Raw genomic sequence first — 15,351 nt, forward strand, 5'->3', positions numbered from 1 at the left:
TGCTATGCGGTAAGTGCTGTTCTCAGTGTGTTACATCCATTAACTAATCTGATTGTTGTAGCAACTGTGTGAGGGATGTACTCTCATTACTCCCTTCTTAATGAATAGAGAAACTGACAACTTGTCACGAGCGGCAGAGAGCAACTGGAACCCAGGCAGCAGGGCTTCACAGCTCATGCTCACATGCACTCTGCCTAGCTGTCCGCTCTTCTTGTAGGCTTCTCCCCTTTCCCAAAGCCCACTGTGGCTCCTTACTGTCTCAAACCCAAAACTTCTCTTGTCATCTCTTCCCCACTCCCATTGCCATCCTCTTCCTTGTTGTTCCCCTCTTACCCTGCCACCCTGGTCCCACCCTTCTTGGCTTAGCTTATTTTCTACTTCACTGGGTTGCCTCAAGACTGAAGTCAGACTGGGCTCCCTGTCCCTTGCTATACTACTGTCTGGGTACCAGTTTTCTTATCTCTACAAAGGTTGGTGGCACGTGAAAGCCATGGGACTCTTCTTTCTTTCAGCCCGTATCGAACTCCCATACATCCTTTGAGGCCAACTCAAAGGGCTTCCTCCTTCAGGAAGACTTCCTGGATTTCTCCAACCCCTAAAGTTCCCCCCTACTCTCCCCTGAACTCTAGGCAACTTTTAACACTCAGATTAGAGCATAATTTTTCTCTTACTTTCTGGATGTAAATTGTCACCCCCATGCAAAATGAATACTCTTTGAAAGAACATAGAAAATGTAGAGCATGCATTTCAATTATACAGCTTTATTTTTTGAAATACCACCTTCACTGTTTATGGCATGCCTGAGATCTAACTTTACTAATCTTTACTTAATATTGTTTCTTTAAATGGGTTTAGTATTTAAAATGTAAGGAAATGTATTATTTATTTTTTAAATTGTTTTAATTTAAAAAATTTTAGGAGGGGCACCCGGGTGGCTCAGTGGGTTAAGCCTCTGCCTTCGGCTTAGGTAATGGTCTCGGGACCTGGGATCGAGCCCCGCATCAGGCTCTCTGTTCAGTGGGGAGCCTGCTTCCCCCTCTCTCTCTGCCTGCCTTTCTGCCTACTTGTAATCTCTCTCTGTCAAATAAATAAATAAAATTAAAAAAAATTTTTAAGGAAATGTATTTTAAATTAAAAAAAAAGGCAAACATTAACAATAGTATAAATGAAAAACCAGTATCATTTGCCACAACTAGAAGGTAAATGTCAACAAAATGATGGAACAATATTGTTTATATTCTAGGCTTTCTCTGGTTAAGAGAGAGAACTGTAAGTCTTAAGTCATCAGACTTGCAAAGCACAAAGAGGACTCTCCTTGATGCAAGCAGAAGGACTGAAAGAAAATTGAAAACACTATACCTCTTTCCGTGTGATTTAGGATCATTTAATACTTCAGTCCCTGCCTCATGTATCACCTAATATCAGTCCACCTTGCAGGAAACAATGGCTTAGTCAGAACAGACAGAGCCAGCTTCCTCACTCATCTGTGCCCCTCTCTAGCCTCAGTTTGCTCCTCTGTAAAATGGGCTGATCACAACTGTCCCTGGGACAGCTGTCAGGATTAAATGAGATGTCACACGTGTTATTCCTGGATTCTCTCAGCTCTGCTGCTTACCATCTGCCCATGACCATGGGTGACTTGCCCTGCCTCCCTGGACCTCAGTTTCCTCATCTCCAAAAAGGAATGTATAAAACCTGCCTTGGAGAGTTGCAAAGCTCCTTTAGCAAATATTTGCCAAGTACCAACTATGTCCCAGCCACTGTTCTGGGGGTTGAGGATGGAACAGTGAAGAAGAGGGACAAAAATCCTGCTACTGACGAGCTAAGCTTCAAAGGGTGGGGGGAGGAGGAAAACAAGATAGGACAATAGATAAAATACACAGTACAGGATGGGGGGGGGGAATAATAGATGCTATAGAAAAATAAGGCAGGATGGGTCGGGGGGACAGGATTGCCACTTCCAAAGAGGGTGATCCAGGGACAGAATCTCTGACAGGCTGACAGTTGGATGGTGTGTGAAGGAGGTGAGGGAACCCTGAGATATCTTGGGGGACATGGCACATCAGGCAGAGGGCACAGCAAATGCAAAGGCCCTGAGGTGGGAGCCAGCCTAGGCGATTTCCCAAGGAGCAGGCGGCTGATGTAGTCACAACAAGAGCCTGAGGGAAGACGAAGGGCAGCAGGAGGTGAGGTCCCAGAGGCAAAGGGGTTGGATCCTGGGGACACCTTATATCTCTGGTTCTGATTTGGAGTGAAATATAGCATATGGCCTGGTGCATAGTAGGTTCCTAAGTCATAGGAGCTCTAATGATAACAATTCCTGGCATCACTTAGCATTGTCTCCCCACAGAGCTTTGGCTGCTGCGCTCCAGGGGGACACATGGTGACACACACACCCGCTTTACCCACTGGCCCTGCTTTACTGGAAGGCAGCGGGGACGGAATGGATGGAGCCCAGCCCCAGCACTTCTGCCCCACCCATGCCCGCCACGCCCCTGTGGCTGGCGGGGCAGCGGGCACAGGAACTGCTGAGGCTGCCGCAGGTGGGGCGGAACTTGGAGGCGGCCTCAGGACCAGCAGCCGCAGCAACAGCGCCGCCTGCTTTCCAAGTATTCCCTCCCAGCCATCTCTCCAGCCCTCTGAGAGAGGGGCTGTTTTAGGAAACCAAGGCTCCGAGAGGTCACACCCTCAGGTGAGTCACTCCCATTCTGCCACCTCTAGGGGCTGCACTCCTCACGAGGACTCCGCCCCAGTGAACTCTGGGGACCCTTTCCATCGAGGCTCCCCTCCTGAGGGAGAAGATCCTGCAGCTCCTGCCTGCCAGTTCTACAGCTGCCTGCAGGCCTGGACAGGTCCGTACTGGTGCCTCCTCAGTGGATGAGGATGGACTGGAGGGGGAATCAGGTTTTGCCAGCTCCAGGATAGAACCCAGGTTGCTGAGTCAGGCTTCTCCCAGGGCTTCTTGGACTCTGCCTCCAGCCCTGGAGTGGAGGCAGCGGCTCAGGCCTGGGCACCCTAGACCCCCCTCCTTGCCTGTCTGACTTCATCTCCCACAGCACTCTTGCTCTTTCTTCGCTCTGACCACAGTGGCCTCCCTGCTGAATCCCACCAAGCACACTCCTGCCTCAGGGCCTTTGCACTTGTTCCTTTTATTCAAACATACCTGCATACTTGCTCTCTAGTATCCTCCAGTCTTTTGGCACATGCCACCTTCTCAGTGAGTCTCCCTGACTGCGAGAACTCAGCCCCACCCCCAGCCTGTCCTTGCACCCTATCCCAACTTGATCTTCCTCTAGAGCTTCACCTTTCACTGTTCCATGGTTCCATGTATTTTGTCTTGCTCATGGTCTCTCTCCCATTGAATGTTATTAGCAGGATCGCCCTTAGACTGGGCAGGAAGGGCCTCTGCATTGTGCTTTAGAAGGCCCTGCTCTGGCCCTCCCGCCCTTCCAGGAAGCCAAGTTGTGACTGCTAGAACCTGGGTCCCCCTCCCTGTCCTCTAGACCATTCTTTGCCCAAATGGTCCCAGGCCCTCCCCAGAATTGTCCAAAGGATAGCCAGCATAGCCCAGGTATATATTCCTAGGCCCAGGGGATAGAAGGCTGTCTAGATCAGTGGACAAAGCTTGGGTGCGTGGTCTGGGGTGTACACACAGGAACCTCATGGTGTGGGTAGAAAAGTGGGTTGACCACTACTCCTGGGCTGAGGGCTAACTCTGCCTGAGCTGTCACATTCTGGACCAGTATTCCAGAGGTCTGAAGATCCAGATTAAAACCTGGCTTTCCAGATGGCTGTGAAAATATCCTTGTTCCAGTAGAAAGATATATCTTTTATTTAAGACTTTAGTCAACTCATATGGTATGTGGGCTCTACACACAATTTTGCCCAGAGCCCCCAATATATTAGGGCTGGGATTTCGAATATTTTCTGCATTTCTATATCTCCAGCACCTACACCAGTGCCTGGCACAGAATACATGCTTGGCAAATAGTTGTTAAGTGAATGAGCAAAAAGCCCTGGGCTCGTGTCCCCACATACTCTTGGGGGCCCCAGAAGTGGTTGGACATGCTGTGGCTTTTCTGTGCCAGAGGCTCAGAGTCTCAGGGTCAGGTGGGGTCAACTCTACCTTGCGTGGGGGCCCCTATGCCATACATGAAGACCCTCTCCCACCGCGTGCCTGCCCCACACCCTGTTATAGCTGCAGTCTCTGAGTAAAGAGACCCATGCAGAGCTCAATCCCAGGACCCTGGAATCATGACCTGAGCCAAGGGCAGACGCTTCACTGAGTGAGCCACCCAGGCATCCCTATTTTTTTTTTTTTTAAGACTTTATTTTTAAGAAATCTCTACACCCATGGTAGGCATGGATTTTACAGGCCAAGATCAGATCTCAGGCTCCACCTGACTGAGCCAGCCAGGCGCCCCTGGGATTTTTATTCCTAATAGTAAAAAGAGCTCATACTTGGGAATCAAGGAGATCTGGACCCCAAAACTGTCTCTATCACTTCCTGTCTATGTATGGCCTTTACTCTCCTTACCCTCAATTTCCTTTTGTAAAGGGAAGCATGAAAACGCTCTCCCAGGGGTGCTGGTGGGAGAATATAGGTAACGGGCCAGGCACGGCCCAATATTGACTGCTGCCACCGCCACGGCCGCCACCGCCTCCATTATCACCACCAAAACGTCCAAGGCAGTTGCTGGCCCACCGCGGACTCCTGTGCAAGGTGCGGCTCTGCCCTCAGACTCCCTTCCTGTAGACCTTGCCTCTGTCCACGCTGGAAGGCGCGAGGCCAGCCTGAGGTTCGGGTGAAGAGTGCCCTCTGCTGGGCGCGTGGGGAAAGGGCTTGAGGGGAAACCACCGCGCTCTCACCCCTGAAGCGGCTTTGTGCAGACAGGAAATGTCTCCCTCAGGGTGGAACGTGCAGTTTCCACTCAGTGGAGATAAAGGAGCAGTAACTGGCCCTGTCAGTCTGTCAGCAATCACCACAGTAGAGATAACACTTCGGCGGCCTTGCATTTATTTAGTCCTTCATTTTAAAGACGGGAAGAGTGAGGCACAGAGACGTTAAGAGATTTGTCTAAGGCGTCATACGCTGGCAGTGCTGGAATTTGAACCTGTGCCCTGAACCATGCTTCTTTAGTAGAAAGTGGAAAGTAGCTCTACATTTAGCCAAAAAGGAGTTGGCTCTCTGTTTTGGAACAGAGAACATGGTGTGGGCTGAAAAGGGGGCTTTCCATAGTGACCGCCCCCACTCACCAAGCTAAGCTCAGGGCCCCCTACTGACTGGACATCTCTCAGCACTTTCTTTCCCAGATCTCGCAATATCCCTGTGTGGACTGGGGGTCAAGGAAAGTCTGTGCTGAGCACAAGAGGCAATGAATTTGAGGCTTCAGCTACCTGCCTACCTTCCAAGGATGAGTCATTTCCCTCAAGCTGCCTCAAGGGCCTGGACAAAGCTCACCTGGGCAGATCGGTCCTATCTGCAGCCCGTCTGCTCAGCTTAGCAGGAAGGGAAAAATGCACGAAGGCAGGCCTGGGCTCTGCCCATCTCGGCCCTGCTGGACGGAGATGCCTCCTTTTGGAAACTCTTCTCTTCTTCCATCTGAAAAATGACAGGGGTGGATTGGGGGCAGTTTTCAAACTGCTCTGCATTTGGGGGTTAAGGAGAAGCACTAGGAAGATGAGGCCCTCAGCCACCTGACGCCTTCTTCCAACAAGTTCATTTAAAAAATTTATTTTTTTAGTAATCTCTACACCCAACGTGAGGCTTGAACTCAAGACCCCCAAGATCAAGAGTTGTAGGCTCCACTGACTAAGTCAGGCACCCTTACAATTTCATTTTTCTTTATTGGACTAGGGATCTGTGACTTCGGATTTAAGCCTGGGGTGGACATCCCTTAACAGAGTGAGCCTGAGGGGATCCTTTCAACAGCAAGCTGTCATTCTGGACTGACCCCTCCACTTGGAAGTGGGCAGCCTTGATCCCAAACAGGGCCACGGGGACCCCTCTCACCCATCCCTAGTCACTGGAGGACTGGCTCTGAAGCATTTGCAGGGCTGGGTGCTCCAGGGAGTTTATTTCAACATTGTTAAGGAAAAAGACTAGAATCATTAACGTCCATGCGTGGTGATGAGCTTCAATAAATGCTAACCCATCCCGACTGGGTTATGTCGCAGACATTAAGGCAGCCTCCTTGGCCCTGTTATGAAAGGTATAACGCAAAATGTATGTGAAACATGGGAGGGAGACGTTGGAAGGATGCATACCAAATTGTTGCACCACAAAAAAGGAAGGATCAACATTCCAGGTATGTCAAATCAAACATCCAGGCAGTCGCCACTGGTATGGCCAGTGAGACTGATAATTTATGGGTGCTAAACTCTGAGTGATTAGCACTGGTGACTTAACATATTTTGACTTATTACCCGCCCAGGTTTGTTTTTTTTCCAAATCTCTCAGAGTTCCATTGCCAGGGGACTCTGGATCCATGAACAGAGAGCCCAGGCTTGGCTAGAAAAGGCCACTTTTCCTCCTCAACACCCTCCAAAAGTCCCAGGGGAGGAAGGCCAGCCTGCACAGTGGCTGTTTGGTTTTATTATTAGTCTCTGCTGAAGATAGAGTTGCAGGCCTTATTCAGGCTTTTCAGAGAGGAGTTTAAGATAAGGGGCAGCAGGTGTTTGCTGGCAGAGACACCTAATCCTCTCACCTTATCTGCCAAGAGCAGCAGGGCCCTGGTGGAGGGAGATCCGACCCCCAGAGCCAGAGGCCGCAGCTGGAGGGAGAGGCAGGAGGTGGCCCGGACCTGCAGGCTAAGGTGCTGCAGACCAAGGACAGGTGGGAAGGTGTCTCACCCAGCTGAGTTCCCCTTTGATTTCCCATCCAGGGCTTGGTTTCAGGACACCCTCGTCTCCTCCTCCAAAGACTTGGTCCCAAACTTGACTGTGCATCAGAATTTCCTGGAAGGCCTGTTAAGTCACATTTCGGGGTTCACCTGCAGCACCTCTGTTTCGGGCACTCATGCTGCTGCTGCCCATCCAGGAAATGCATTTTGAGTGCCATTGCTTTAGTCACTGTTGTGGGACGAAAACTTTTATTTCAAGTTCGGCCATCCCTTTGGCTTCCTTCCACATGCTTTTCTCTTGGTTCATTGCGCATAAGTTAAACTTTGCTTTAACAAAGGCTCATGTGGAATTGTTCTTTCCCCGCTGTCTCTTCATCCCCCGTTCCTGCACCCCTGTATTCTTATGGAAAGTTCCAATTTCATGGACATCCTGGGCGAGTTCTCTAATTTTCTGTCTGGCTTGATTTTGATGATGATCAGGTATCATTTAAAAAAAATACAATGAAGCCATTCTTTAAGGGAGGAAAATCCCCTCTGAGGATGATTGTGAGGATTTGTTTAAAGGAAATAATTGAAGTTATTTGGCCCTAAAGTGTATTAAATAAATGGTGGCTGTTACCAGTGAACACAAATAGCACTTACAGCGGGCCAGATAGGAAGTCATTTAATCTCCATTAAAAACTCCCCATAGGATACATGAAAAATGTGAGGCAAATTGAGGTTAAATGGGACTTGCTAGAAGTAGCAGACTTGGACCCCTCCCTGCCTTTCAATGCGGAGCCCCACCCCACAGAAGAGGAACTCTGCCCAAACTGCAATACCAGAGAGCAGCCACACTCTTCCAGACAAGAGTTGCCTGTAGCTCTGGTGGGGCTCAGCCCAGGGGTGAGGGGGTTAATGGTTCTCCCACACACGAGAGCAGCTCAGAATTTGTAGAGAGAGGGGTGTCTGGCCGACTCAGTCAGAAGAGCTTGTGATTCTTGATCTCAAGGTTGTGAGTTCAAGCCCCACGTTGGGTGTAGAGATTACTTAAAAAAAAAAAAATTGAAGAGAGGAGGGTAGATTTACCCTCATTAGGCCCACATGGGCATGTATACAAATCCTGAGGCGGCACCTGGGTGGCTCAGTGGGTTAAGTCTCTGCCTTTAGCTCAGGTTATGATCTCAGGGTCCTGGGATCAAGCCCCGTATCAGGCTCTCTGCTGAGCAGGGAGCCTACTTCCCCCTCTCTCCCTCTGCCTGCCTTTCAGAAGCCTACTTGTGATCTCTCTCTCTCTCTCTCTCTCTCTCTGTCAAATAAATAAATAAATAAATAAGGCCAGCAGGGTTAAATAAAATGCTCACTCCCCTTGATAATTCTAAGAACCACTGAATTTGGGCACTGAAGTAAGTGAATGGTGTGGTATGTGACTCACAGGGCAATAAAATTCTAATAAGAAGTTCACTCCCCTAGGCACCTCTGGGAAAAATTCCTTTAATAAAAAAGTTGTAGTACATTTACATGATTGTCATCACCCTTTATCTACAGCACTCAATGGGGAAAATAAAAAACAAAGGACAACGTAGTCGCGCTCAGTATAAAAACGCAGGAATTCATTCCAATAGATCTTGTTGCTTGGAGAGGAGAGAGAAGTGCATGGGGGCACATGAGCCGAGCAGCTCAGGCTGGGGCGTCTGGAGCAATCCAAGGGACTGCTGAGAACCCGCCTCTAACTTTTTGAAGACAGCATTAAAAAAAAAATAAAATTCAGGTTGCAGTAAGAGGATTCATTCTAAGGAGAAGGGTCCATTCCATAGAGAACATCTTCACTGGGGGGCTTGGGGGCAGGGGGGATGGTCAGAGTCGGTCCGGACATTTATGGCAGGTGACAGACTCCCAGAAATTTGGCCTCGGAGGCAACCCTGGCCTAGTCTAGAGGTTTCCAGAGGTGAAATCAAACTGCCCAAATCCCTCCATTCTGAAAGGCTTAGAAACCAGCCCTTCGTGTCAGACGTGAGGGCCTCTCTCCTCCAAGTTGCTAAGGCCACTTCTTGACAGGCTCCCAAGTCCTTGGATGAGGGGAGGACTGAAGCTCTTTTGGAGAAGCCGCTGCGGCCCAACCTTGAGTCCCTGGTCCTCCGGGCAGGCGGCCTAGTCGTCCTGGCCGCCGCCGTACATGTCCGCCAGCTTCTTGAAGCGGCTGCCCCACTCGTTCAGATAGTCATAGTCTTGGTCCTGGTCAGAGGCTGAGGAGGTGAGGGAGCTCAGGGAGGCGGCGTCAGAGCCGCTGCCCTCGTAGTCAAACACCAACAGGGAGTCGTAGGGCGGGGCCGTGGGGTCTGTGTTGGCCGCCTTCAGGTTCTGTGGCGACAAGAGCAGGCGGTTAGGAGAGGCGCTCGGCCAGCCAGCAGCTGCGGGACACGGGCAAGTGGAGCCCACCCTGCTGAGCCTGCGTCTCATCTGTGAGGACAACTCTTCCCTTCAGGAAGGTTTTGGAAGGTGAAATGAAGTAATGCACAGAAATGCTGAGCACTGAGCCCAGCATATGCCCAGTGCACGGTGGGACAGGCCCGCGGTCAAGGGCAGGGACTCTGAAATCAGACAGCTTGGGTCAGAACTCGGGCTTCACACCCTAGTTTTGTGACCTTGGGAAAACCCCTTAACCTCCAGGTGCCGTTTTTGTCTTGTCTCTAAACTGGGAGGCTTCATATGGTTTTAGAGGAATAAAAAGTACATGTTAAATGTATGTAAAGTGCTTATTAGAATAGTACTTGGCACACAGTCGAACATTATCTCCTCATTTGTAAAATGAGGAAACAAGAGGATTCCCTCCCCGCAGCTGGTGTGGGGACTGAATGACACCGTATTTGCAAACTATCTAAATGTCTGTCCAGAGACGTTCTGGAAACGGTCTTCATCTGACTGGAGGGAAAAGTTCCAGGTATTCAGCTCCACGGTACTTTCTCAAACCATCTGCTCTGAGCAGCCTTCCCCGGATGCTTTTGTTTCTGCCGCACGCTCAGATACACTCCTGCTGAAGAACAGAGTCCAACCACCAGGCTACTTCTAGAAGGCAGGAGGCCAGCAGAAAGGTTCAAGGCAGGGTGAGGTATCTTGACTGCCCACCAAGCCCTCTGCCACTGCTGCTTCCTCACACTCCCTAAGATCCATCCATCTATGGCGCCTGGGCGGCTCCGTCGGTTAAACGTCTGCCTTCAGCTCAGGTCATAATCCCAAGGTCCTGGGATCCAGTCCCTCATCGGGCTCCCTGCTCAGTGGGGAGCCTGCCTCTCCCTCCCTCACTGCTCTCTCCCAGCTCATGCTTGCTCTCTAGCTCTATCTCAAATAAATAAATAAAATCTTTAAAAAAAATTATATTTTTCCCCCTCTATCCACCTATCTTTTCCTCCCTCCCTCCTAGACTTCCTTCCTTCCTTGTATTAAGAACCTCCACTTACGGGGCACCTGGCTAGCTTGGTCGGCAGAGCATGATCATGCTAGCACGATCTTGAGGTCTGCGTTCAAGGCCCACATCAGGTGTAGAACTTACTTAAAAAAAAGAGAGAGAGAGAGAGGGAGAGGGGCGCCTGCGTGGCTCAGTGGGTTAAAGCCTCTGTCTTGGGCTCAGGTCATGATCCCAGGGTCCTGGGATCGAGCCCCACATCAGGCTCTCTGCTCAGCAGGGAGCCTGCTTCCCCCTCTCTCTGCCTGCCTCTCTGCCTACTTGTGGTCTCTATCTGTCAAATAAATAAATAAAATCTTAAAAAAAAAAAAAAAAAAGAGAGAGAGAGAGAGAGAAAACCCTCTGTTTACTGCCAATGAGGTACCAGCCTGTGAAGACACCTATAATCTATCTCCTATATACCTAGTTCAGTGGTTCTCACAACCCTGGCTGTATATTTGATTTTAAGCTTGGGGAGCTTTAAAAAAATCAGAGCCTAAAAACCAAATGAATCCCTGCATTCCAGGCATCGCTGTTTTTCAAAATCCTTCAGATAAATCAAATGTGTGACCAGAGTTAAAAGCACTGGAGACACTCAGCTATTATCAACAATAACTATCATTACCTAGTAAGTGCTACTTGTCAAGTCAGTGGTTCGTAGACTTAAATTACTTGGGAATTTTTTTTTTTTTAAGATTTTATTTATTTATTTATTTGAGAGAAAGAGAATGAGCAAGAGCGAGTGAGCATGGGGTTGGGAACAGAGGGAGAGGGAATTTAAAAAAAATTCTGAAGCCTCGGGGCGCCTGAGTGGCTCGGTTGGTTAAGCATCTGCCTTCAGCTCTGGTCATGATCCCAGGTCCTGGGTTCAAGCCCTGCATCAGGCTCCTGCCCAGCAGAGAGCCTGCTTCTAGGAAGCCTGCTTTTCCCTCTCCCTCTGCTGTTCCCCCTGCGTGTGCTCTCATTAAATAAATAAATAAAATCAATTTTAAAAAATTCTGAAGCTTAGGTCACATCCAGATCAATTGTATCAATCTCTGCAAGGAGTTAGAGACATCAGTAGTTTTTGTATATGTGCTGCCGAAGCGAGCACGAGACATCAGTAGTTTTTGAAGTTCCCCGGGAGAATCCAATATTTGGGAAACACTGTTCCAGGTACTCATGCATCCAATCTTTAAAGCAACCTATAATAGGGGAGCTTGGGTGGCTCAGCTGATTAACCACCTGACTTTGTTTTGTTTTGTTTTGTCTTGTTTTTTTTTTTTTTAAAAGATTTTATTTATTTATTTGACAGACAGAGATCACAGGTAGGCAGAAAGGCAGGCAGAGAGAGAGGAGGAAGCAGGCTCCCTGCTTAGCAGAGAGCCCAAAGTGGGGCTGATCCCAGGACCCTGGGATCATGACCTGAGCCAAAGGCAGAGGCTTAACCCACTGAGCCACCCAGGTGACCCAAGCACCTGACTTTGGGTCAGGTTATGATCTCAGGTTCCTGGGAACAGGCCGCTTAGGGCTCCGTGCTCAGCAAGGAGCCTGCTTCTCCCTCTGCCTCTACCCCTGCTCGTGTGCACTCTCTCAGATTAAGAAAAAGAAAGAAAAGAAACAAAAAGAAAAGAAAAGAAACAAAACAGAAAGGAAAGAAAAAATGAAAAGAAAAGAAAATGCCACCTATATCAGAGGGCCCCAGCTCTGCTCCACAGTGGGATCACCTGGGACATTTAAACATTCAAATCTAGGTGCTCGCTTTGGCAGCACATATACTAAACATTCAAACCTAAGTAGTCTGGCTGCATCATTTTCTAACAACTGTTTTATTTGTTGAAAAAATGAATAAATCATTCCTAACCTATTGTTAACCACTCTGCAACTTAGAATTTCATGAAGGAGAAAATTGAAGCCCAGAAATTACTCAAATACACCAGAGGTCCCACAGCTGGTTGATGAGGGAGGTAAGATTTGAACCCAGAGCCAAGACCCCAAGCCCACGCTCTTTCTCCCATGCTGCTGATGCTTGAATAATGGGCTGCCCTCAGTTGGCCCCCAGGCCTCACCTCTATGATGAAGTTCCCAATCTCATCTGGGTTGGCTGGACGCGGACGGTACATGGGTGTGGGGATGAAGGTTGGCGCCACATCGTTGCGGAGAATCACCTCAGGACGGGCCTCCAGACCCCGGTGCAGCTGGGTGATGTCATAGTCCTTCATGGAAGTGAAGGAGAGCATGGCATTGAGAAGGCAGCCCCCCACCATTTATGTTGCAGCCCACTCCCCTGCCGCGTGGGTGTCCTGGTTCATGGGTAGGACTTGGAAGACAATCTTTGTCAGACATTTCTGAAAGCCCTTGTTTCCATAGCTCTTCCTCCCAAAGCAAGCATAGGCTCAAGGCCGCTTTGACTAGGATCAAAGCGACTGCAGCTATGGATCAGACACCCTCTCGGAAGAGGAGAGCTGGCGGTCAGTCCTGCATGAAGACTGATGCATTTGGCCAGAGTCTGGTCAATGCAGCTAATGTGGTTAGTTGGTTGGAACAACGACCCCTGCCAGTGGCCCTGGAAGCATCCAACTCCCTACCCCTAGACCACTCAGTGCCTCACCTGGTCCTCCTCACCACCTCCCTCTTCACCATAGTAGAAGACATTGTCACGAGTGTCATCTTCTGGGAGCAGAAGGGGCTCCTTCACCTTCCTCTTCCTCCTCACCAACAAGAGGAGCACCAGCAGGAGGACTGAAAGAGTTAGGGAGGGTAAATATTTCCCCCCACAATCACATAGTTGGCCAATACTCCTGAACCCTCAGAGCCCCAGCTAATTTTAGATCCCTCTCCTTGATAGCCAGTGTTTTAAATACTTTTTTTTTTTTAAGATTTTATTTATTTATTTGACAGATCACAAGCAGGCAGAGAGGCAGGCAGAGAGAGGGGGGAAGCAGGCTCCCTACTGAGCAGAGAGCCTGATGCGGGGCTCGATCCCAGGACCCTGGGATCATGACCCGAGCCAAAAGCAGAGGCTTTAACCCACTGAGCCATCCAGGCGCCCCTTTAAATACTTTCAATAGCTCCCTTGCACCTAAGAAAACCCCTAACTCCTTATTCAAGTGTACAGGAGCACCCCCTGCCTGTGTCCGTACTTATACACCCGTGAGTGGGTCTAACACACCAGCCTCCTTGGAGTGCCTCAAACGCACCCAGCACCTTCTGCTTCCGGGGCTTCACCTGGGCGCTCCTGCCCTGGAGCACTCTGCACACGCGCAGCGCTCGCCCTTCAGGCCTTGGCCTAGTACCACTCACTTCCTCCTGGCAGCAATCGGACCTTGTCCCCCAGCCCCCAAACAGTCTGTATCATTTATTGTCAGTTTGCCCTTATCAGTGATACTGGTCCTCAAGGGACTCTCCCACCAGATGTTATTTTTCCAATAGGACTCTTTTCCAGTCCCCAGGTGACCCCTAAATTAGGCACAGACGTTAAGTTAAAAGCAAGACAGGGCAAGTCTGATGTGGTGCAGTAACTGGAACACAGGTGCAAATGCTGTGTCTGTGTTTCAAGAGGAAGACTGGCTTTTAGGCGTATGGTTGGAAGGGCCAGCAGGCTACTGGGACGTGGGGGCATGGGCCAGCAAATGCCTGGCTGTTCTCCCTAATGCCAGGACTGCCTCCAGTTAATCCCATGCATAGAAGGGTCCCCAGGAACCTCTCCGTAGCTGTTAAGTTGACAGGATATGGCCACTATTTACCTTTATCACTTTGGCCTGTTGACAGAACTGATGTCTATCTCTGGCCCAACACAACAGACCTAGTCTTCCAGGGGAGTCTATGGGTTCTCGGGATGCACACCCGATGCGGGCTATACAGTGTTCTTTCCCTCCCCCTTTCCTCCCCACTGAGTCTGAGGAAAGGCAGGAGGTGAACTGGACTTTTCACCTGTGCCAAAGCTTATGTATCTGCCTACTGACATCTCCATTTGCTCTATCTGGCAATTCTCTCTCCATGATCTTTTCCAAACTGGTTAATGGAAACTCTAGTCTCTACTTGTTTGGGTCTTAGAGACATGGATGGTTTCTTTTCCTCATACCACATATGAATCTGAACGGATTCTGCCTTAAAATAGGACCATCTCTCATCATCTCACCCCTAGATGACAGCAATAGCTCCTTAATGCTCTTCCTGTCTCTACCCTTACCCCTGCACAGTCTGTTTAGTAGGAATCCTGTAAAACTCAAGTCAAATCGCATCACTGCTTTGCTATAAACCTTCTGATTACTTCTTTCTTCCTTCCTTTCTTTCTTTCTGATTTTATTTATTTGACAGAGGGAACACAAGCAGGGGAAACATGAGACAGAAAGAAGCAGACTCCCCACCAAGGGGGGTGCCTGACATGGGGCTTGATCCCAGGACCCTGGTATCATGACCTGAGCCAAAAGGCAGATGCTTAACGACTGAGCCGCCCAGGCACCCCGATGACTTTACACTTCATCCAGACCCAGCATGATGCTCCACCACAGCCATCACCTCTCTGACTCCATCTCCTACTTATTTCCCTTTTGCTTTTTCCACTCCAGCCATTTGTTGTTTCCACACACCAAGTACAGTGCTGCCTCAGGGCCTTTGCACTTGCTATTCCCGAGATATCTTCATGACTTGTTTCCTCACCTCTTTCAGGTCTTTACTTGAATACCCCTTCTCAGAAAAGCCTTTCTTACCCATCCTACTTGAGATGGCAGACCTCCTCCCTGTGCTTGCTTTTTGTCCATACCAACACCAATTTCTCTGCCAGCTGATTTGTCTGTTCTCTGCACTGGAAAGTAAGCTCCGTGAGGGCGGAAAGAGGTCTGTTTTATAAAGTGCTGCACCCCAATGCCAGAAATAGTGCTGGGTGTGCAGGATGTGGATTAAATCTTGCCCTTGTTAACTTCCTATTGGACTGCATGTGTTTCTGTGTAAAGACCAATTCAGAGAGTGGAAAAAGCTAATGGGAAAGGTTCCACCTTTCAAGAACTTAGTTTGTAACTAAACACGTCTGCTCCCTAGACCAAGGCCTCTCAAACCCTAGCATGCAATGGAACCCCTGGAGGGCTTGGGAAAACACAGATAACTGGG

At 49.3% G+C, this 15,351-nt stretch overlaps 1 protein-coding gene across 1 annotated transcript in view; it reads right to left on the reverse strand.

The window, feature by feature from the left end:
* Positions 1-8,295: 8,295 nt before the first annotated feature.
* CDH3 (cadherin 3) overlaps positions 8,296-15,351 on the reverse strand; it is a 46,685-nt gene continuing 39,629 nt past the window's right edge. The window contains exons 14-16 of the mRNA XM_080828222.1: positions 12,854-12,984; positions 12,312-12,458; positions 8,296-9,182 (exon numbers count right to left, since the gene is read on the reverse strand). Coding sequence (XP_080684348.1) covers positions 8,973-9,182; positions 12,312-12,458; positions 12,854-12,984 — 488 coding nt within the window. The 3' untranslated portion in view covers positions 8,296-8,972. The remainder of the gene's footprint in view (positions 9,183-12,311; positions 12,459-12,853; positions 12,985-15,351) is intronic.

Source organism: Martes martes (genome assembly GCF_963455335.1).
Source record: "Martes martes genome assembly, chromosome: 17".
Taxonomy (NCBI): domain Eukaryota; kingdom Metazoa; phylum Chordata; class Mammalia; order Carnivora; family Mustelidae; genus Martes; species Martes martes.